Source organism: Malaya genurostris, chromosome 3 (genome assembly GCF_030247185.1).
Source record: "Malaya genurostris strain Urasoe2022 chromosome 3, Malgen_1.1, whole genome shotgun sequence".
Lineage (NCBI taxonomy): Eukaryota > Metazoa > Arthropoda > Insecta > Diptera > Culicidae > Malaya > Malaya genurostris.
Genome location: NC_080572.1, coordinates 90,325,412 through 90,349,894, shown reverse-complemented (window position 1 = coordinate 90,349,894; position 24,483 = coordinate 90,325,412). Strand labels below are relative to the sequence as shown.

Below are 24,483 nucleotides of genomic sequence, written 5' to 3'. Positions count from 1 at the left end.
TGCGAAGGCACTCCGGTGCAGAAGCATATCGGTGCGGAGCACTAGGAAGAAGGAGACAAGACAACTCGGTCTTTCCACTGCCATACAACACGCAGGTATACACCGGTGACCTGCGCTGGTTACAGCTGGCGAAGACGAAAGCAAATCGGAATTCGAGTGGTGCTGGATGCCAGGTAGCAGTAGCATCACATCATATTCTATCGCTACAGTGAGCTTCAGCATTGTATCAACGTCCAGATACATCCAACAAGAACATCTAGAGCAACGAGGATCTACACGGCAGTGCAACGGAGATAGACAACAATTTCAAGGTAGAAGTTTTTTCTTTTCCTTTTGATTGAGTACTGTGTAGTGTTGGTTTCAAATTTTATTTAAAGTTTAGTTAAAAATTTTAATGTAATGGATGAATCCATGGACGTAAATCCTAGCATGAATCCGATACCCCCACGAACGAAAAAATATCAGGAGAGCTCTTCTGGGCCTTGGATAGTCTTTTTTAGACGTATATCAAAGCCATTAAACATTTTTCAAATTAATAAAGGTTTGACATCACGATACTCTTCAATCAAAGAGATCATAAAAGTAAATAACGATAAAATTCGTGTTGTGGTGAATAATTTGAAACACGCGAATGATATTGTCTCTTCGGAACATTTCAATAAAGAGTATAAAGTTTACATACCCTCCAAAGATGTCGAAATTGACGGTGTTGTTACCGAAGCGAGTCTTTCGGTAGATGATTTACTCAAGCATGGTGTTGGTCGTTTCAAGAACTCTATGCTTGAGGGTGTGAAAATACTGGAGTGCAAACAACTGTACTCAGTAGTTCATGAAGAGGAAAAAAAAGTTTATCGCCCATCAGACTCGTTTCGAGTGACATTTGCCGGGTCTGCGTTGCCGTCCCATGTCTATGTCGATAAAATTCGCCTCCCTGTTCGGCTTTTTGTTCCAAATGTAATGAATTGTACGAACTGCAAAAAATTCGGCCACACAGCTACTTACTGTAGTAATAAACCAAAATGTATTAAGTGTGAAGGGCCTCATAAAGATAATGATTGCAACAAGGAAATTGAAAAATGTATTTATTGTGGGAATAGTCCTCATGATGATATTTCAGTATGCACTGCATTTAAAGTGCACAAAGACAAAATTAAGCTTTCTTTAAAAGCACGGTCTAAGCGCACATATGCAGAAATGCTTAAAACGGTCATTGATGTCCCCCCTTTGGAAACCGAAAACGGGTTTTCAAATCTAGAGGAACCAGAGGACTCTGACTCTGACGAAAATAGTGAAGGTAATTCGTTTATCACTACCCAAGGGTCAGTTAAGAGAAAGAAGTCTTCCTCCAAATTACCAAAAAAGACACCTAAAATTTCATCTTCAAAAAAAGATCCCCGTGTTAAACAAAAAAAGTCAAAACCAAAGACTGTGCCTCCTGGTTTGTCAAATTCACAAACCAATCCAGGATCTAGTACAGAAAAAGATAATAATCCAGTGGGCTCCATTTCACAGCCACCAACAGGATTACTGAAGTTTTCGGAAATTGTTGAATGGATTTTCTCAGCATTCAATATATCTGAACCCTTAAAGACCCTCATAATGGCATTCCTTCCAATAGCTAGAACCTTTTTGAAGCAGTTATCAGCTCAATGGCCAATTGTCTCAGGTTTTGTATCTTTTGATGGATAATTTATCACCCGTCGCAAATGATACAATCACTGTCCTGCAGTGGAATTGTCGAAGCATCATGCCAAAACTTGATTCATTTAAAATATTATTGCATAGTCAAAAATGTGATGTATTTGCTTTATGCGAAACATGGCTTACTTCGAACATAGCTTTAAATTTTAATGATTTTAACATTATACGTCTCGATAGAGACTCTCCGTATGGTGGAGTGCTTTTGGGAATTAAGAAATGCTATTCCTTTTATAGATTAAACATCCCTTCAACTTCTAGTATAGAAGTTGTTGCTTGCCAAATAAACATTAAAGGCAAAGATATTTGCATAGCTTCGGTTTATATTCCTCCAAAAGCACAAGTTGGACAGCAACAGCTTAATGAAATGGTTGAAGCCCTTCCTGCACCACGATTGATTCTGGGGGATTTAAATTCGTACGGTATTATGTGGGGTTCCGTTTACAATGATAGCAGATCATCTTTAATACAAAACATTTGTGACAATTTTAGCATGACGGTATTAAATATGGGTAGCATGACACGGATCCCAAGACCTCCGGCACGCCCAAGTGCATTAGATCTATCTCTTTGCTCAACATCAATTCGACTAGATTGCACCTGGAAAATACTGCCTGATTTACACGGTAGCGATCATTTACCAATCATCATCTCAATTAGCAGTAGCAATTGCATTGCTACTTCCGCTAGTATTCCATATGATTTGACAAAAAATATCGACTGGATTAAATACCAAAGTAGTATCTCTAGTATTTTGAATTCAATGGAAGAGCTCCCTCCACTTGAAGAATATGACTTCCTCATTTGTTCGATTCTGGAGGCAGCAGAACAATCCCAAACTAAACGCTTTCCTGGGCCAACGACTAACAGAAGGCCTCCCAACCCCTGGTGGGACAAAGAGTGCTCAGAGGCTAAACTCGCAAAACAAAATGCTTGCAAGACGTTTCTAAAACGGGGAGGAGGAACTCCTCAGAATTTTGAAAAACTTATGGTTTTAGAAACCAAGTACAAGAGCATACTTCGAGCCAAAAAATGTAGCTATTGGAGACATTTTGTCGAAGGTTTGTCAAGAGATACCTCAATGAGCACTCTTTGGAACACGGCCAGACGAATGAGGAATCGTAACGTGGGCAATGAGAGTGATGAATACTCGAACCGATGGATATTTGACTTTGCTAGGAAAGTTTGCCCAGATTCTGTTCCTACGCAGAGCATTATACGGGAATCTCCTCCAAATAATGGTTTTATTAATAACCCATTTTCAATGATGGAATTTTCTATAGCACTCTTGTCTTGTAACAATAACGCTCCAGGGTTGGACAGAATTAAATTCAACTTGGTGAAGAATCTGCCCAACCTCGCAAAAAGACGTTTGTTGGAATTGTTCAACAAGTTTCTTGAGCAAAATATTGTTCCACCTGACTGGAGACAAGTGAAAGTTATCGCCATTCAAAAACCGGGGAAACCAGCTTCCAATCACAACTCATATAGACCCATTGCGATGTTGTCCTGCATCAGAAAATTGTTCGAAAAAATTATTCTACGACGTCTCGACACTTGGGTCGAGACGAACGGTTTGTTGTCAGATACTCAGTTTGGCTTCCGTAGAAATAAAGGGACGAATGATTGCCTTGCATTACTTTCGTCTGACATCCAAATTGCCTTCGCTCAATAGCAACAAATGGCATCTGTATTTTTAGACATTAAAGGAGCATTTGATTCAGTTTCCATTGATGTTCTTTCAGACAAGCTTCACCAAAATGGACTCCCAGCGGTTATAAATAATTATTTGCACAACCTTTTGACAGATAAACATATGCATTTTTCACATGGCGATTTGGCAACACTCAGAAATAGTTACATGGGTCTCCCGCAAGGCTCATGCCTCAGTCCGCTCCTCTATAATTTTTACGTGAATGACATTGACAGCTGTCTAGTAACCCCATGTACACTAAGACAATTGGCAGATGATGGCGTGGTTTCAGTTACTGGACCCAAAGCTATTGATCTGCATAAACCATTGCAAGATACCTTAGATAACTTGTCCGATTGGGCTGTTCATCTTGGTATCGAATTCTCTGCGGAGAAAACAGAGTTAGTCGTCTTTTCAAGAAAGCATGATCCCGCGCAGCTTCAGCTCCATATGATGGGAAGAATGATCCAACAGGTTTTAACTTTTAAATACCTCGGGGTGTGGTTCGATTCCAAATGCACGTGGGGAGGACACATTAGGTTTCTGATAACAAAATGCCAATCTACCAGGTACCAGAATTTGTACGCTGCGTAGGATCAAAAGAGACGGCATATATCGCGAGGTGCTACACTGCAAGCATCGCATTTGATCGCCACCAAGAGCAAAAGCACTGTACCTGGGGTCAGGTACAGCAAGTGCAGTGGTGTTCACAACGACGGCAGAGCAACTGAGATAGCAGTAAACGACAGAAGACTGCCAATTGGAAACAGCAAAAGACTGCCAATTGGAAATCGTTGGAAGAGCTTCACGTCGTTCTTCACGATAAAGGAACAGAGACATCAGCTACAAGGTAGATTTAATTTAATTTATTTTTTATTTCTTATATCTGAAATTTTACTAAACATAAGTTTTTATTTTGGTATTATTAATTTACAAAAAAAATTTAATGTAATGGATGATCTCATGGAAGATCATCCGAATCCGATTCCGGATACTAGTAAAAGTTTAAATACTCCGAGGGCTAAACATTATCCACAGGGTACCACTGGGCCATGGATAGTCTATCTTCGAAAAATAGAAAAGATTTTAAACTTGATGCAAATTACAAAGGATTTGACATCACATTTCTCTGAAGTTAAAGAAATCTGTAAGGTTAATAGAGATAAAATTCGAGTTGTAGTTAACGACTTGAAACAGGCAAACGATATTGTAACCTGTAAATTATTTGCTATTGAATATCGAGTTTACATTCCATCGAAGGAGGTAGAAATTGACGGTGTTGTGACTGAAGCAAGTCTGACAGCAGATGATTTACTTAAAAATGGAGTTGGCCGTTTTAAAAACTCCATGCTTGAGGGAGTTAAGATACTCGAGTGCAAACAATTGTACTCAGCATCTATTGTCGATGGAAAAAAGTCTTATCGTCCCTCAGATTCGTTTCGCGTAACATTTGCCGGATCTGCATTGCCTAGCCATGTCTATATCGATAAAATTCGTCTTCCTGTTCGGCTTTTCGTACCGCATGTTATGAATTGCACGAACTGTAAAAAATTCGGACATACAGCTACTTACTGTAGTAATAAGTCCAAATGTATCAAATGTCAAGGGCCTCATAAGGATAATCTTTGCGATAAAGATGTTGAAAAATGTGTTTATTGTGGGGAAAGCCCTCATGATGATCTTTCAGTGTGCGCTGCATTTAAGCTGCGTAAAGACAAAATGAAGCTTTCTTTAAAAGCACGGTCTAAGCGCACATATGCAGAAATGCTCAAAACGGTCATACATGTCTCCCCTTTGGAAACCGAAAACGGTTTTTCAAATCTTGCGGAGCCAGAGGAATCTGACTCTGACGGAAATAGTGAAGATACCTCGTTTGTCACTCCTCAAGGGTCTGTTAAGAGGAGATTAACAAACCACAAAATACCAAAAAAGACACCTAAAATTATACCTTCAAAAAAAGATCCCCGTGTTAAAGCTAAAAAGCCAAATTTAAAACCAAAAACTGTGCCTCCTGGTTTGTCAAATTCACAAACCAATCCAGGAACTAGCTCAAGAAAAGACAATAATCCAGTGGGCTCCATTTCACATTCACCAACAGGATTACTGAAATTTTCGGAAATTGTAGAATGGATTTTCGCTGCATTCAATATTTCTGAACCTCTAAAGACCATCATAACAGCATTCCTTCCAATAGCTAGAACTTTTTTGAAACAGTTATCAGCTCAATGGCCAGCTCTTTCAGGTTTTGTATCATTTGATGGATAATTTATCATCCGCCGCAAATGATTCAATCACTGTCCTGCAGTGGAATTGTCGAAGCATCATGCCAAAACTTGATTCATTTAAAGTTTTGTTGCATAGTCAAAAATGTGATGTATTTGCTTTGTGCGAAACATGGCTTACATCAAACATAGCCTTAAATTTTAATGACTTTAACATTATACGTCTCGACAGAGACTCCCCGTATGGTGGAGTGCTTTTAGGAATTAAGAAATGTTATTCCTTTTATAGATTAAACATTCCTTCGACTTCTAGTATAGAAGTTGTTGCTTGTCAAATAAACATTAAAGGAAAGGACATTTGCATTGCTTCGGTATATATTCCTCCAAGAGCTCAAGTTGGACAACGACAGCTTAATGAAATTGTCGAAGCCCTTCCTGCTCCACGTTTGATTTTAGGAGATTTCAATTCGCACGGAATGATGTGGGGTTCCGTTTACAATGATAGCAGATCATCTCTAATATATAATATTTGCGACAATTTTAGCATGACGGTACTAAATATGGGTAGCATGACACGGATCCCAAGACCTCCTGCACGTCCAAGTGCATTAGATTTATCTCTTTGTTCGACTTCAATTCGACTAGATTGCACCTGGAAAGTATTTCCTGATTTACATGGTAGCGATCATTTACCAATCATCATCTCAATTAGCAGTAACAAAGGCATTGCTAATTCAGTTAATATTCCATATGATTTGACAAAAAATATTGACTGGATTAAATACCAAAGTAATATTTCAAGTGTCTTAACTTCAATGGAAGAGCTTCCCCCACTTGAAGAATATGACTTCCTCGTTTGTTCGATTCTGGAGGCCGCAGAACAAGCCCAAACCAAACGATTTCTTGGTCCATCGTCTAACAGAAGACCTCCAAATCCTTGGTGGGACAAAGAGTGCTCAGATGCTAAACACGCGAAACAAAATGCTTTCAAGACGTTTTTAAAACGAGGAGGAGGAACTCCTCAGAATTTTGAAAAATTCTTGGTTTTAGAAACCAAGTACAAGAACATACTTCGGGTTAAGAAATGCAGCTATTGGAGACATTTTGTGGAAGGTTTGTCAAGAGAAACCTCAATGAGCACTCTTTGGAATACGGCCAGACGAATGAGGAATCGTAACGTAGGAAATGAGAGTGAGGAGTACTCGAATCGATGGATATTTGATTTTGCGAGGAAAGTTTGTCCAGATTCCGTTCCTACGCATAGCATTGTTAGGGAGTCTTCTTCAAATGATGATTCCATTGATAGCCCCTTTTCAATGATGGAATTTTCCATAGCACTCATGTCTTGTAACAATAACGCTCCTGGATTGGACAGAATTAAATTCAACTTGGTGAAGAATCTGCCCGACCTCGCAAAAAGACGTTTGTTGGAATTGTTCAACAAGTTTCTTGAGCAAAATATTGTTCCACCTGACTGGAGACAAGTGAAAGTTATCGCCATTCAAAAGCCGGGGAAACCAGCTTCCAATCACAACTCATATAGACCCATTGCGATGTTGTCCTGCATCAGAAAATTGTTCGAAAAAATTATTCTACGACGTCTCGACACTTGGGTCGAGACGAACGGTTTGTTGTCAGATACTCAGTTTGGCTTCCGTAGAAATAAAGGGACGAATGATTGCCTTGCATTACTTTCGTCTGACATCCAAATTGCCTTCGCTCAAAAGCAACAAATGGCATCTGTATTTTTAGACATTAAAGGAGCATTTGATTCAGTTTCCATTGATGTTCTTTCAGACAAGCTCCACCAACATGGACTCCCAGCGGTTATAAATAATTATTTGCACAACCTTTTGTCAGAGAAACGCATGCATTTTTCACATGGCGATTTGGCAACAATCAGAATTAGCTACATGGGTCTCCCGCAAGGCTCAAGCCTCAGTCCGCTCCTCTATAATTTTTACGTGAATGACATTGACAGCTGTCTAGTAACCCCATGTACACTAAGACAATTGGCAGATGATGGCGTGGTTTCAGTTACTGGATCCAAAGCTATTGATCTGCAAAAACCATTGCAAGATACCTTAGATAAATTGTCCGTTTGGGCTGTTCATCTTGGTATCGAATTCTCTGCGGAGAAAACAGAGCTGGTCGTCTTTTCAAAAAAGCATGATCCCGCGCAACTTCAGCTTCATATGATGGGAAGAATAATCGAACAGGTTTTGACTTTCAAATACCTCGGGGTGTGGTTTGATTCCAAATGCACGTGGGGAGGACACATTAGGTATCTGATAACGAAATGCCAACAAAGAGTAAATTTTCTTCGAACAATAACAGGGTCTTGGTGGGGTGCTCATCCGCAAGATCTAATAAAATTGTATCAGACAACGATACTTTCAGTGATGGAATATGGATGCGTTTGTTTTCGTTCCGCTGCAAATTCTCATATTATCAAACTTGAGCGAATTCAGTACCGTTGTTTGCGAATTGCTTTAGGCTGCATGCATTCGACACATACAATGAGTCTTGAAGTTCTGGCGGGAGTTCTTCCATTAAAAGATCGATTTTGGGAGCTTTCATCACGCCTGCTAATAAGATGTGATGTGCTGAATCCCATGGTAATTAATAATTTCGAACGACTAGTCGAGCTTCGATCTCAAACAAAATTCATGACAGTATATTTTAACCATATGTCACAGGAAATCAACCCTTCAAGATATATTCCTATCCGTGTCAGCCTCCTAAATGTACCTGACTCAACTTTATTTTTCGACACATCCATGCAGCGCGAAGTGCGTGGAATCCCGGACCACCTACGCTCTATGGAAATCCCAAAAATATTTTCAAGTAAGTTCAGGCATATTAACTCTGAGAAAATGTTTTACACGGACGGATCGCGAATGGAAGAAGCGACAGGGTTTGGTATGTTCAACAATAATGTTTCGGCCTCATTCAAGCTTCAAGAACCTGCATCTGTTTATATAGCAGAGTTAGCAGCAGTTCATTATAGCTTGAATGTAATCGTCACATTACAAGGTGAGATGAAAAAACTGCAACAAAGTAAAACGCCATAATTTTTTCATTTTTTTTTTAAATTTTATTGAATGAAAGCAAAAAATGTCGGAAATAACATCAAATTTGAGAATCGGTTTAGATTTGTTCGAATTGGCCACCTTTGGCACGAACTATGGCCTTCAAACGGCCAATGAAACCATCACACGCTGCCCGAAAGTGGCTCTGCGGTATTTTGTCCCATTCTCGGCGAAGCGCTTGCTTGAGATGATCGACACTTTGGTATTTTTTAGTGCCAACCTTGCTTTCCAAAATACCCCAGGCACAATAGTCCAACGGATTGGCATCCGGAGATTTTGGTGGCCATTGTGCGGTGGAAATGAAGCGAGGAACCTCATTTCTTAACCATTCTTGGGTGGCGCGTGCTGAGTGCGATGGTGCTGAGTCCTGTTGGAATGTCCAAGGTCTGCGGCCGAAATGTTTGCGTGCCCAGGGCTTCAGAACTCCCTCCAAAATATTTTCGCGATAGATTTGCGCATTTATTTTGACCCCACGGTCGATGAATACGAGCGGCGAGCGACCATCGGCTGTTATGGCGGCCCACACCATCACCATGGCCGGCTTTTGAGTTCTGGTGGCCAACCGAAGTTGCAAATTTTCAGCTGACCTCTCTGGCAAGTAAACACGATCATTTTGTTTGTTTACAAACTGCTGGATAACGAATGGTTTCTCATCGGAGAAAACCAAATTCGGCAGTTCACCACTTTCGGCCAAGCGAAGCAACTCTTTAGCTTTTTCGAGTCTAACTTTTTTTTGCGCATCAGTAAGATCTTGCAGTTTTTGGAACTTCAATGGCTTTAGTCCAAGCTCATTTTTCAATATTTGCCGAATGGCATATTGCGATATGTTCAGCTCACGAGCCATTTTTCGGCCACTGCGACGCGGATTTCGTTCAATTCGCTTCTTCACTTTTCGAACCATTTCTGCCGATGTTGCTGTTTTTTTTCGTCCACTTCCTTGACGTCGGGCTACGCTACCAGTATCACGGTAACGAGCGGTGGTACGAGACACAAAAGATTTATTCACTTTTAAATGCTGGAGGGCTCTAACGATAGCTACTTGTGGTTTTCCAGCCAAATGCAAAGCAATCACACTATCACACTTGAATTCCATCACAAATAACTTTTTTTCTGAAAAATTCCCACCAAAATGCTTTTGTGCGCTTGTAAATAATATAATGAGCTGTCACTAGAATAAATCTGACAGCTGTGGGACGAGCGGTTTAGAAATGACAGCAGTCTGAAGTTGGTTGCAGTTTTTTCATCTCACCTTGTATCTCCAAACCATTATTTCCTCTTCACAGATAGTCTGAGTGCAATTGAAGCCATTCGCTCAAACGCTGCTGGCAAAAATGAACCGTTTTTCTTGGGTAAAATAAAACAGTGTCTGAACGACATATTGAATAATAATTATCTAATCACAATAGTTTGGGTTCCGGCTCATTGCTCCATTCCAGGCAATGAAAGAGCCGATATTTTAGCCAAACGTGGTGCTATTGAGGGTGAAATTTATGAGAGACCGATTGCTTTCAACGAATTCTATAGCGCGTCTCGCCAAAGAACACTTGCCAGCTGGCAAGCTTCTTGGGATAAAGATGATCTGGGTCGGTGGATGCACTCAATTATTCCTAAAATATCGACAAAGGCATGGTTCAGGGGACTGGATGTGAGTAGAGATTTCATTCGTGTGATGTCCAGACTCATGTCCAATCACTACACGTTAGATGCACATCTCCTTCGAATTGGACTTTCCGAGACTAATCATTGTGCTTGCGGCGAAGGTTACCGCGATATTGACCATGTTGTTTGGACATGCGTGGAGTTTCGTGATGTCAGATCTCAACTAATAAATTCCTTGCGTACCCAAGGTAGACTATCCAATGTCCCAGTTCGCGACATTCTTGCTTGTCGTGACCTTCCATACATGAAACTTCTTTATCATTTCATTAAATCCATTGGAGTTCCAATTTAAATTTTATTTTATGTTAAACTGTTTTCTCTTCCATGAGTTCAACCAATAGCCAACTATAGGATATTGAATATAAGTGGTGAACTGATACAAACAATCCTGAAATAGTTATAAGATCATGTACAAAATAAATGTATTTTATTTAATGTAATTTAAAATAGCAACTCGCTTGATAAAAACAGTGTTTAGATTAACTAATGAGTACCAACATACTAATATGATATTCGAAATGTATTAGGTTTAAACTACTATGTATTGTGGATGCCACGGCGAAGAAAAACTTATGTATATTGCCTATGAAATAAACGTATTTATGAAAAAAAAAAAAACAAAATGCCAACAAAGAGTAAATTTTCTTCGAACAATAACAGGATCTTGGTGGGGTGCTCATCCGGAAGATCTAATAAAATTGTATCAGACAACGATACTTTCAGTGATGGAATATGGATGCGTTTGCTTTCGTTCCGCTGCAAACTCTCATATTATCAAACTGGAGCGAATTCAGCATCGTTGTTTGCGAATTGCTTTAGGGTGCATGCATTCGACACATACAATGAGTCTTGAAGTTCTGGCGGGAGTTCTTCCATTAAAAGATCGATTTTGGGAGCTTTCATCACGCCTGCTAATAAGATGTGAGGTGCTGAATCCCATGGTAATTAATAATTTCGAACGACTAGTCGAGCTTCGATCTCAAACAAAATTCATGACAGTATATTTTAACCATATGTCACAGGAAATCAACCCTTCAAGATATATTCCTATCCGTGTCAGCCTCCTAAATGTCCCTGACTCAACTTTATTTTTCGATACATCCATGCAGCGCGAAGTGCGTGGAATCCCGGATCATCTACGTTCGACGGAAATCCCAAAAATATTTTCAAGTAAGTTCAGGCATATTGACTCTGAGAAAATGTTTTACACGGACGGATCGCGAATTGAAGAAGCGACAGGGTTTGGTATGTTCAACAATAATGTTTCGGCCTCATTTAGGCTTCAAGAACCTGCATCTGTTTATATAGCAGAGCTAGCAGCAGTTCATTATAGTTTGAGTGTAATCGTCACATTAATTCCAAACCATTATTTCCTCTTCACAGATAGTCTGAGTGCAATTGAAGCCATTCGCTCAAACATGACTGGCAAGGCTGAACCGTTTTTCCTGGGCAAAATAAAACAGTGCCTGAACGACATATTGAACAATAATTATCTAATCACTATAGTCTGGGTCCCGGCTCATTGCTCCATTTCTGGCAATGAAAGAGCCGATATTTTAGCCAAACGTGGTGCTATTGAGGGTGAAATTTATGAGAGACCAATTGCTTTCAACGAATTCTATAGCTCGTCTCGCCAAAGAACACTTGCCAGCTGGCAAGCTTCTTGGGATAAAGATGATCTGGGTCGGTGGATGCACTCAATTATTCCGAAAATATCGACTAAGGCATGGTTCAGGGGACTGGATGTGAGTAGAGATTTCATTCGTGTGATGTCCAGACTCATGTCCAATCACTACACGTTAGATGCACATCTCCTTCGAATTGGGCTCTCCGAGACTAATCATTGTGCTTGTGGCGAAGGTTATCGAGATATTGATCATGTCGTTTGGACATGCGTGGAGTATCGTGATGTCAGATCTCAACTAATAAATTCTTTGCGTACCCAAGGTAGACTATCCAATATCCCAGTTCGAGACATTCTTGCTTGTCGTGACCTTTCATACATGAAACTTATTCATCATTTCATAAAGAAAACTGGAGTTTCAATTTAATAAAGGCCCCTTTCAAGACTTAGTTCTGATTCCAGCTGCGTCCATGAGTTCAACCAATAGCTAAATTAGAATAAAAATAATGTAATGATACAAACAAACTCGAAACAGTTTATGAAATTATTAACAAAATGTCTGAAAATAACAGCTTATTTTATAATTTATAGAAGTTAATCGTTTGGTTCAAATAATATTTCCGAGTAGATTTCATAATTAATGACGAGTTACCTAAGATGATATTTAAGTAATAAGAGAATATGTTTTAATAAATGCAAAACGTTGTGACTATGTTAGAATTAAATTAGGATAAGAATATTATGTAAAAGTGATGCTACGGCGAAGAAAAACTTATGTAAACTGCCTTAAGAAATAAACGTATTTATGAAAAAAAAACAGCTCCAGGTAAAAAATAGTAACGTTTTATTTCTCTAATTAAACTAAAAAATTAGTTGAATGGATATGAAGTGTGCCTTAGCTAAGAAATGACAGCACGTTAAATTGGAGAATTCAACTAAAAAAATAGCCATTTCAACAAATATTTTATTATTATTAAGGGAACTAGAATTAGAAAATCTAAATCAGCAAAAGTAAGATTTTTTTAGTTGTCTCAAAAAATAACTAACTGAAATCAGAAAATCAATTATTTTTTTCGTCAAAATGCTGATTTCGGTCTTTCCGTGCAGGAAACCCCTTTCAAAACAGTAAACAACAACCAGTACAATAATAGCAGTAAAGAAACCAAAGGACTAATTTTACCGAAAAATGAGGTGTTAACTTTCTTAACACTATAGTTAAGAGCTATATAGATCAGAAGATGTAGCGAATGTTGATCACAAAACACCAGACTATAAAAATTTACGGGCACCCATTTACCGCTCTCTCATGGGCTTGGAAATTAGTTTGTAACTTAGTGTTAAACGCTCTCCTTATGGAAGCGCTTAAGCTGCCAACTTGGTGGTGCCAATAGCGTGCCAAATGACTGTTAGCGTTACAAGCGATAATCACGTTTCCGATAATAATCAACTCCGTTGCTATTAACTAGTGCTGAAAGGATGGGGTGTTGGTTTCTATACTTTAAAGTGCTTTGTTGATACTTACCTAGCAATTGATGGGAATATCTTTGTCTAAATTGGACTTAACTAGTTTTTATTCACGCTGGCTTTCACGTGAAGATACATAGTGTGAGATTGCGATCAAGTGACTACAATTGTTGCTCTGTTGAAATACAGCATGCAGAAGTGTTTCAAGCTAATTACAATCGTCTCAGGGAATCCCTCAATTTCAAAATAGTTATAGTAAAAAGTTGGATGATTAGTTTGAATTAAGCTATTTTATGTGCTGCATTGATTGACTTGTTTCTAATAGCTGTACAATGTTTTGCGAGTTCAAAATTAAAATAATCAAAAAAGTTATGTTTCTTTCTATTGTTATTTATCACCAGTCTATTGAAAACATCATTAGATTTGAAAGAGACTACTATTTGGGAAACGAAAGATAAATCTCTCGATGAAATCTCATCCTTCTCTTCTCCTGCCCTCGGAGATGCTTCCTCAACGCAACGTCGAAAGCAACGTCGTTGCTATCAGGACAATCCAATCGACTTTTGCAATATTGACGAGTATAACCAGTGGCGCTTGGAGGACATTGCACGAGCCGGAAAACTGCTGAATCTGCCTCCTCTTGAAGTTTCGTTCGATGATGAATTCGTGATGCGAAAGGTTTACTCTATGATATACGACGTATTTCGCTGTAAGTATTAAACTCAATCATGTAATTAGTATGACTTTAGTAGTAGTACTCATCTTTCAATCCCGTTAAATAAAACCCGTACGTTCTACATGCGAAACAGATTTTCTATGCAATACATTGATTATTGATTTTTCGCCAAAATATCGAATGATGCGATCGTTTAATATATTATAGTTCAGCATAAACTTGTACGTTCAACTCGGAACCCAGCCTAGTCCGATGTTGTTTCGTTTCCGAACAGAACTCTGCTCAGTCCAATGCCATTAAATCAATTTACGAGTAAATATGTGCATACCCATTATTTGCCAATGTCACGATATTTTCTCTATCCATACAATTTCGATTTGTTCCTCTTTCATTGGTTTCACAAATTCCTTTCATTCACTATGTTGACTCTCGAAGTCTCAGCACTAAAACTAGTTTCTAAAGCAGAAGGTGCTTTCGATTCAATACAATCCTTGCAAGCAATTTTAACTTACTCTGCATAACCACAAGGATGGTACGTTTCCTAGCACCTGTTGAACAGTCTATTTGCGAAACAAAGTTAGAGGGTATCGCAATAACGAAATCATTTCCTACTTCTATATACAATCGAACGACTTATGGTACTTATGGCTTCGTGGGAAAGAGGCGGTTCTGAATATGGAAAAAAGAGAAAACGGAATATGGAAAAAAGAGAAACGGAAACGAAGATCGGAATATTGCAGTTGACTGGTGCATGGTGCTGTGTTTACCTCACCATCTTTGTGTGCAACTAGTTAACTAGTATTCCGATAGACCAGCTTTGATATAATATAATATCAATTAAGTTAAAGCGAATAATTCAATGCAAGGTTTATCGATTTAAAAAAGCGATAGCGAAGAAAACTGGGTTTGCGTGTTTAAAATATGTTTGCTTCCTTGAGATAGTAAGTAGAACCCAAAATTGCTGCTTTTAACCCTTTCACGACCATAAGATGTGCAGGACGAAATATGTCAGTACAACACAATATTTTAGCTATAGTGGGTGTAAAGTAAGAGAATATCACCAGAAAAACATAGCAGGGTCCCTCCCGGAATCAGACACAGAAACAAAAAATAGAGTTTAAATCAGGGACCGGAAACAAAAAGCTTACCATAGTTGGGCAAAATTGTGCAGATGAGAAAGATATCCTGCCGCTGAATTCCGCACATACTTATTTAAAACTGAAAAGACGAAAGCAAGTGCACTTCTAGTTCATGTTTGGCTGGATCCATTATAATACGCCAGAGAACAAAATGATTATCCGACATGCAAGTGTACCTGGAAGGGAGGCTCAATGGGTCGGAAAGACCACGATGCCGGTTTTCTGGGATTGTCATAGTCAGTGCGGTGAAATTTCATTTTCAATCGAATAATATAAGATGAAAATGAAATTTATGGCCGCTGACCGTCAGCGTATCCCTACTAATTCATTTGACTTTTGCTGCCATTTTCAAGTGAAGCTCCCAGAATTCATCGTCAGTTGAATAGTCGTACCTAGTCATTTGAAGTTTTGCTTGCTCAGTTTCAAATGCCAAGTAGTATAGCTGCTTCAGTGTCTTCGCTCTTGGTAGTAAGCAGATTCGAACAAATAGAATTATAAATGGAGTAAATAAAGTATTAAAAATGAAAACTGAAGGAGGAAACAAACTGAGCCTCTATTAAAGAGAAACGAGTGATGAACTGAATGCTGCCCGTTCGAGCCGTCAGCAAACATTGTGTGTGTGTCAGAGAGTGAAGTTTACTGCAGTGGAGAGATCATCAAATTGTTCCACATTCAGTTTCAATTGAACTGAATGAAGTTTTACTGCACTGGTCATAGTATACTTTTGGAGGACTACCTTAACGCAAATATTAGCCTATCCACCTTGTTCACCTGGTTTGGCCTCCTCGAAGTATTGTCTGTTCGCAAATCTCAAGTCATCTCTGAGAAATCGATTTGAGTTTCATTTTGAAATTTTAGACCGCTACTTCCGGAACCTAATACCGAAATCTGTATAGACAAAGATAGTTTGCATGGCCATCAACTAATATGACTTACAAATTTAGAAGATGTTTTCCGTTCTCTACGAATCAAAGTAAGGGACAAACGTTAAGAAATGTAATACAATAACCTTCTCTTGGTCGTCACAAATTTGATTTAAATAATCAATAATGCCAGTTCCAGCGGAAAAGTTTAAAGTGTCTATTAAAAACGCCGCTAATTGCGCACAGTTCTACACTCAAAAAAATATACATGTTGTTGTTATGTGTATGCATCTATGAAATGCTGCAATAGACAGTAGTAGTTCTAATTCATGAACTCTACACATAACGTTTATTAGATCTACAGAATACTTGCAGAATGATTTCGAAACATACTCACAATGTGATGTTCAATTAAACGCCAAGTTATACGCGATTCTTTTCATGTAGCATAATATAATGGCAAAGATGATGTATACTTAAATAACAATTTTCGGATTATTGAAAAATTTAAGAACAAAAATAGAAATCAATTATAATGAATATGCCGCATATGTTATTTTGACTGTACATTAGAGAAGAATGTTTTGTTTTATTTCATTCAATACCTTTGATAGTATGAACCAAATTGAAAGAAAATAATCATTCATAATGTTTGATTTATTATAACTATTTTCAAGGTTAGTCACTTGGAATGCTTTCGCATACAAACGTGGTTACAGTGATGATGCGATGTTATTTGAAATTTTATCCACTGTCCATTTTATAAAATTTAGGAGTAACAAGAAAACAGTGCTCCATTTCCTCCAAGATTTGTTCGTCGAAGCTCTAAGATTTTCGCTTTCTTATAAATAATACGACAACGGTTTAACCAGGCTCAACTATTTCGATGCGATTACTTCGTGCAATATTGTTCTTCTCTCTTAATCTTATTGTGACCGTTTAGTGAACGTTACCGTTCCCTATGTGATTGATCACCACAGCTTTCTACTGATATTCTTCCATTGGCGTTTCATCCGGATTTATCCAAAAACACAAAGTGTCTTCATTTGCCAGTAAACACCTGAAAATTTATGCATTGTGGATATTCAGGCGGAATAGTATCCAATTGACTCTTTTAATACTTTTTTTCTTGAAACACTATAGTAAACACGAACAATTAAATTTTACTTATTTGAAATAGTACAGCTCAATCAGATTTCTTTGATAGTATCTTTTTTCAAAACAATTCGTCCTCAGCATGAAGACTAGTTTCTTTCTGGAGAGTATTTATTAACTAATTTCTATTTGAGGTGAAATAAATACTGTTTATAGCGGTGTATTTAAATTCAAAAATCTGTACACATAAGTTACATGTTCAGTAGAACAATAACAAAAAATTATACCTGCTCACACATTATGACAAAGTGGTGTAATTTACATTCTGTAATGTGCATTGTATAACATCCGTAAGTAATATTTTTTAAATGTGTTTGAGCATGGCAATATGAAACATGTTTCAATGCACAGAAAATGAATGCATCTGTATTACGTAGTCAATATGTTTTTCACCTATATTGTATTTGAAAATAAAAAGCTTTCGATGTTTGTTTGATTTTGACTCCATTTAACATAAATAAATGTATGTACAATGTGGTAACACAATCTATGTATACTTTGTGCATATATGTTTAGTCAAGGCGACATTCCACTATTATTCTACATTTTCATGCATGTCATAAATTCAAACCATTGAAATTATTCTATTAGACAGTAGCATGCACCATATAAAAAGTAACATAGAAAATTATGTGTGAATTCATTACTTTCTGTTGAAAGGTGGATATATAGGATATTATAGATATTCCTGTAAAGCTTACTCGTGAAAGCATTTATGAAAAACGTTTGATTTTTATTCAGTGTATTTCAGGGCCCCTCCCGAAACGGCCCCTTCCGAAACGCCCCCCCCCCCCTCCTGGGTACGGGCCTGACGAGTCTCTGATATGTCAAAAAGTAAAGGCAAAGGTCGTTTTCGATTTACCCTCCGAACTGGCCGTCTCAGTTTTCCGCACTTTATCTTCACATCCTTGCTCTTCCTGGAGTACTGTGGCTCTAGTTAGTTTGATATAGTTAAAAATCGAAAAAACTGAAAATAATTAGAACGCTAGCATCATGTGCAAAGCATTTGAACCATCACTACTTGTAGAACACATGAAATTCATTAAAAAATACACTTAACTCGTAAAATAACTGTACAAACTGTACATATTTAGTGGAAATCATGGTACATTAATCTGAAATGCACATCAAAACTATAAGATATATCGTTACCTCTAGACTCTATATGACTCATACGAATGTCACATAGTTTTCCACATAGATTTCAAGTGAAAAACAGTTGACTGAATCAAGTGTTTTGCACATACATTTGTGCTGTACTCATTTCCACTAGAAAATGAAGTGTTTAACACATGTATGTTAGTGCGGTTCAATAGCAAAACACACCACATCCAAAGGAAAAACACATCAAAGCTGAGTGAAAAATAATCTAATTTTGCCACTTAGTGAATTAGTGAAATGTGAAATCTTAAAACAAATCGTTTTGGTTATGTATTTAAATGAAAAAGCATATTGAACACATTTTTTGGGTCGTTTCAGTATCCTTTCGTTTTAGGTAGGAAATTTTACTGTAAGATTAATCTGGAATGGCCGTTTTAAAAATATGAAAATATCAGATGGATAGCCGATGAAACATACACATTTAACAGCGTTATGTTGACATATATTGAAATGAAACCAGTGCTACTAGATTTGTCACAAGGGTTATTTGATTAGTATTTAAAACGCCCTTTCTGGTAATATTCGGAGCCGAAACAATTTTATTTATATATAAATATCAATAATATAATTAAACTAATGTCACGGATACCAACAAAATAATTGTTGATGACAATTTAAAGGAGAAGAAATATTCTGTATAACATTATGAGAAAACTTAACAATCTGGCGATACTAAATCAGATGAAAATAAAGTGCAATCAAGTGAACTAAGTGAAAAAATTTCATCTCTTACTTTTGAGGAAGTGAAATAGTGATCATGTTTTGAGATGAATCGATTAGTAAATATTCAGAAACGTGACGAACTGTAAAACTTAGGACGAAAATGATTCCTAAATTGAAAAGTGAGCTTAACAGATCGGCTGAAAAGTTCGTATCGTTTCTATGAGAGGGCGCCACTAGAATTAAATCCATACCATTTTCAGTTAGTATCAACCTTCAAAAGATACGTGTATAAATTTGACAGCTGCCTGATTATTAGTTTGTGAGATATTGCATTTTGAGTGAAGCTACTTTTGTTAATGTGAAAAAAATGGAAGAAAAGGAATTTCTCGTGTTGATGAAACACTACTTTTTGATGAAAAAAAGTGCCGCCGATACCAAAAAATGGCTTGATGAGTGTTATCCAGACTCTGCACCGGGCGAAGCAACAATTCGTAAGTGGTTTGCAAAATTTCGTACTGGTCATATGAGCACCGAAGACGATGAACGCAGTGGACGTCCAAAAGAGGCTGTTACCGATGAAAACGTGAAAAAATCCACAAAATGATTTTCAATGACCGTAAAGTGAAGTTGATCGAGATAGCTGACACCCTAAAGATATCAAAGGAACGTGTTGGACATATTATTCTCGAATATTTGGATATGAGAAAGCTTTGTGCAAAATGAGTGCCGCGTGAGCTCACAATCGATCAAAAACAACATTGAATTGATGATTCTGAATAGTGTTTATCACTGTTATATCGAAATAAAACCGATATTTTTCGTCGATATATAACAATGGACGAAACATGGCTCCATCACTTCACTCCGGAGTCCAATCGACAGTCAGCTGAGTGGACTGCACGCGATGAACCGACTCAACAGACTCAACAATCGGCCGGTAAGGTTATGGCGGCTGTATTTTGGGATTCGCATGGTATAATTTTCATCGACTACCTTGAAAAGGGAAAAACCATCAACAGTGACTATTATATAGCGTTATTAGAGCGTTTGACGGACGAAATTTAAAAAAAAAACGGCCTCATTTGAAGAAGAAAAAGTTTTGTTTCATCAAGACAATGCACCGTGTCACAAGTCGATGAAAACCATGCTGAAATTGAACGAATTGGGCTTCGAATTGCTCCCTCATCCACCGTATTCTCCAGATTTGGCCCCCAATGACTTTTTCCTGTTCTCAGACCTCAAGAGAATGCTCGCTGGTAAAAAATTTTGAAGCAATGAAGAGGTAATCGCTGAAACTGAGGCCTATTTTGAGGCAAAGGACAAATCGTACTACAAAAATGGTATCGAAAAATTGGAAGATCGCTATAATCGCTGTATCGCCTCTGATGGCAATTATGTTGAATAATAAAAACGAATTTTGGCAAAAAAATGTGTGTTTCTATTAAACGATACAAACTTTTCAGCCGAACTGTTATTTTAAATGGAAAAAACGATCACTGAGGATTTAAAACAAATTTTTAATGGAATAGTGTGACAATAGCTTAAATAAACATTTTGAAACATTTTACAGTTTGGTTCAGGTACTTTAAAAAATATGATTCATGTTCAAAGTTATGAAGGGATGAGATGGAAATAGGAGGTCAGATAAAATAGGGAGCCGTTCACAAAAGTGTTTGGCCATATTTAAGTATGATAAATAGGAATTTTTTCGTCGATACGTTACAATTAATGAAATATGGATCCATCATTATACGTCTGAGTAAAACCGACAGTCAACCGAATGGACAGCAGCTGATGAAAGCGACCAAATCGGCAAACAAGTTTTTAATTTTTGCTGATATCAGTAGAATGAGAATGTTCAAAAATTCGACTGTTAAAAATTTGTCAAAAGATGAAAAAATTACCGAACGAAGTGTGTGTATTTTGGGATGCGCAGATTTACCCATAGTCATTATGTTAGAATTTATTAGAAAAACCAAGGGCTATTGCATCAATCGTCATCTCATTAGTAGAGTCGCCAAATGCTTTATGATAACAAAATACAAAGAAAAATATGATTTTTTTAAAGTGTCAGACCCTACGCGTCCCTAGAAAAATAAATTGTTTCCAATAAACAATAAACTTTGAAGGCGTATTTCTCGAAAATACGTTTTAAGAGTCCGTGTTCGTTTGAAAACTACTTTACCAATTATTTTTAAATTTTGCACTCACCTTCTACAAACAAAATATTCCACCCCAACGTTTCCCTTTTCTTTTTTTTATTGTTACTTTGGAGAAGCTATACAGCTACAAAATGACGGATTTTCTCGAGGAAGATCGCAGTTTTGACTTTAAACAGCCACTGAAAATTCAAAAAATTTAAAAAAAATTTAAAAACCTAGGGGTCTAGAAAAACATCTACTACAACTATGTTACATTGATTTTTTTTACTTTTGATATTCTCGCGCTGAGATGTGGACATCACAAATCGTGGTTTACAAAACGCGTCCTCGAAAATATTTCTTCACCGATTTACTGCTCAATATTTTTAAAATTGCAAAATTTTGTTCGAATGGTGCTTTATATTATCCATTAACGATAGCTCTGAAAGAAAATTCGCAAAAAATGACGCTACGTTCAGGTCGTAGTCTTTTCTGAAGGCGTGGGTTAGAATCCCACTTCTGACAGGATTTCGTATTTTATAGATATATTCCAATCCGTGACACCCTCCTAAATGTCCCTGACTCAACTCTATTTTTCTACACATCCATGCAGCGCGATGTGCGTGGAATCCCGATAACCTACGCTCGATGGAAATCCCAAACATATTTTCAAGTAAGTTCAGGCATATTGACTCTGAGAAAATGTTTTTCACGGACGGATCACGAATTGAAGAGGCTACTGGGTTTGGTATATTCAACAATAATGTTTCGGCTTCATTTAGGCTTCAAGAACCTGCATCTGCTTATATAGCAGAGTTAGCAGCGGTTAATTACAGTTTGAGTGTAATCCTCACATTATCTCCAAACCATTATTTTCTCTTCACAGATAGTCTGAGTACAATTGAAACCATTCGTTCAAACGCTGCTGGCAAAAATGAACCGTTTTTCTTGGGTAAAATAAAACAGAGAATGAACGACATATTGAACAATAATTATCAAATCACAATAGTTTGGGTCCCGGCTCATTGCTCCATTCCAGGCAATGAAAGAGCCGATATTTTAGCCAAACGTGGTGCTATTGAGGGTGTAGTTTATGAGAGACTGAATGCTTTCAACGAATTTCATAGCGCGTCTCGACAAAGAACACTTGCCAGCTGGCAAGCTTCTTGGGATAAAGATGATCTGGGTCGGTGAATGCACTCAATTATTCCTAAAATATCGACTAAGGCATGGACTGGATGTGAGTAGGGACTTCATTCGTGTGATGTCCAGACTCATGTTCAATCAACTAATAAATTCCTTGCGTACTCAAGGTAGACTATCCAATGTCCCAGTTCGCGACATTCTTGCTTGTCGTGACCTTACATACATGACACTTCTTTATCATTTCATTAAATCCATTGGAGTTCCAATTTAAATTTTATTTTATGTTAGACTGTTTTCTCTTCCATGAGTTCAACCAATAGTCAACTATATGATATTGAATAAAAGTGATGAACTGATACAAACAAACCTGAAATAGTTATAAGATCATGTACAAAATAAATGTATTTTATTTAATGTAATTTAAAATAACAACTCGCTTGATAAAAACAGTGTTTAGATTAACTAATGAATACCAACATACTAATATGATATTCGAAATGTATTAGGTTTACCGTACTATGTATTGTGGATGCCACGGCGAAGAAAAACTTATGTATATTCATTTAGGGGTTAGCCAAATTTTGTGCTAGGGCACATAACCGTTTTTATTATTTTTACGTTTCGTCTTTGACTCATCAGTGCACAGCAGTTCAAATTGAACTGCTTAGTGCTAAATTCGGCAGTTCAATTTGAACCGCTAAGCAGACGTAAAGTTTCTGCTACTTACAGAACACTTTTTGTTTTGCAACGGAGTGCAATGTCTTTTCTGACGTGCCGAACGAAAACGTGTTTTCGACTATTTCTGGCCGATGCAGGTATGGTCATTTAGGGGTTAGCCAAATTTTGTGCTAGGGCACATAACCGTATATTATGTATATTGCCCATGATATATACGTATTTATGAGAAAAAAAATCTCTTTGATTCTTCAACTGAGCACTATGTTAGATTTTGTAGAATCTCTTATCGGGTATTTTTCTTACCCAATGTTTGTTCGAGAGGATCTAGAATTAACATTTCATTTTAATCTTGTTGGATTGGGAAAAAACTGGTTTTTCCAAAATTATGCACTGATGAGTCAAAGACGAAACGTAAAAATAACAAAATTATAAGTTTTTTAACTTGGTGGGTAGAAGAAGAAATGATGTATCCAAAATGGGCATTCGCCCAAGAAAGTTTGAGAACCATTGGCTTAGCACATACTTAGTTCAGCGTTCCGGATTACCATGAAAATTTTCGTTGACAGCGACTGTAGGATACAAACGACTTATTTTTAAAATCAACAGAGATGAACAAAATTGCTTACAAATAACATCAAGGGGCTTCAATCTGTACGGAACCCAACTTACTTGCTTCTAGATCCAATACATATAACGCTAATTTTGTTTTAGTACATGTGCTACAATATTTGCTACAAAGAACAGACATCCAATCTAGAACGAAATTTCGCTTTGCTTGCATGTGAAAATCCTTAGAAAATCCGTTACAAATCGTCGCAAGTGACCGCAAGCGATTGCGATTGAGCGCCTACACAGACTAGTTGCTACTTGGTAATCACTTTTCAGAAAGGTAGTCAATTTTCTTACACACCTTGATTACTTTATTAGAAATTTTGGTTTTCTGAGGTACGAACACTTACCTTCTTATAATTAAATACCGAGTTAATGATTTGATTTATTCATTTTTCAGTTAAACTAGTTCTACAACAAGTACTTAAAAATACTGATTTCTATGAAAAGAATCCTCAGGTAAACCAATTATGTGTTGTTCTAAATTACAACAATTACATACTTTTATAATAATTTCAGTTGAAGCATGAGACAACACGAGTGTGGCTACTTTTATATGATATGTATCTTAGAAAGTTCGCGAAACGGGAACCAGAACTAATAACTTTGAAAAATTCTCTTTTCGGTGAAGCCGGTTTACTAGGTATGCAAAACTAATCGGTATTAAAAAATGCTCACGCTTGGAAAGGTTGTTACATCAGATCATATTACATATTACCGGATATCTTTCCATTTCCTTTAATTCAAACACGTAATGTATAAATGCAGAATGATTATATCTGTTTGTTTGTTTACGACGT

General features: G+C 37.4%; 1 protein-coding gene across 2 annotated transcripts in view; it reads left to right on the top strand.

The window, feature by feature from the left end:
• LOC131434471 (uncharacterized) overlaps positions 1-24,483 on the top strand; it is a 36,890-nt gene that overhangs the window by 9,283 nt on the left and 3,124 nt on the right. Inside the window, exons 2-4 of one of the 2 annotated variants that reach the window (XM_058601204.1) lie at positions 13,854-14,161; positions 24,084-24,142; positions 24,203-24,326. In XM_058601204.1, coding sequence (XP_058457187.1) covers positions 13,854-14,161; positions 24,084-24,142; positions 24,203-24,326 — 491 coding nt within the window. The remainder of the gene's footprint in view (positions 1-13,853; positions 14,162-24,083; positions 24,143-24,202; positions 24,327-24,483) is intronic. The other variant, XM_058601205.1, reaches the window with a different exon arrangement.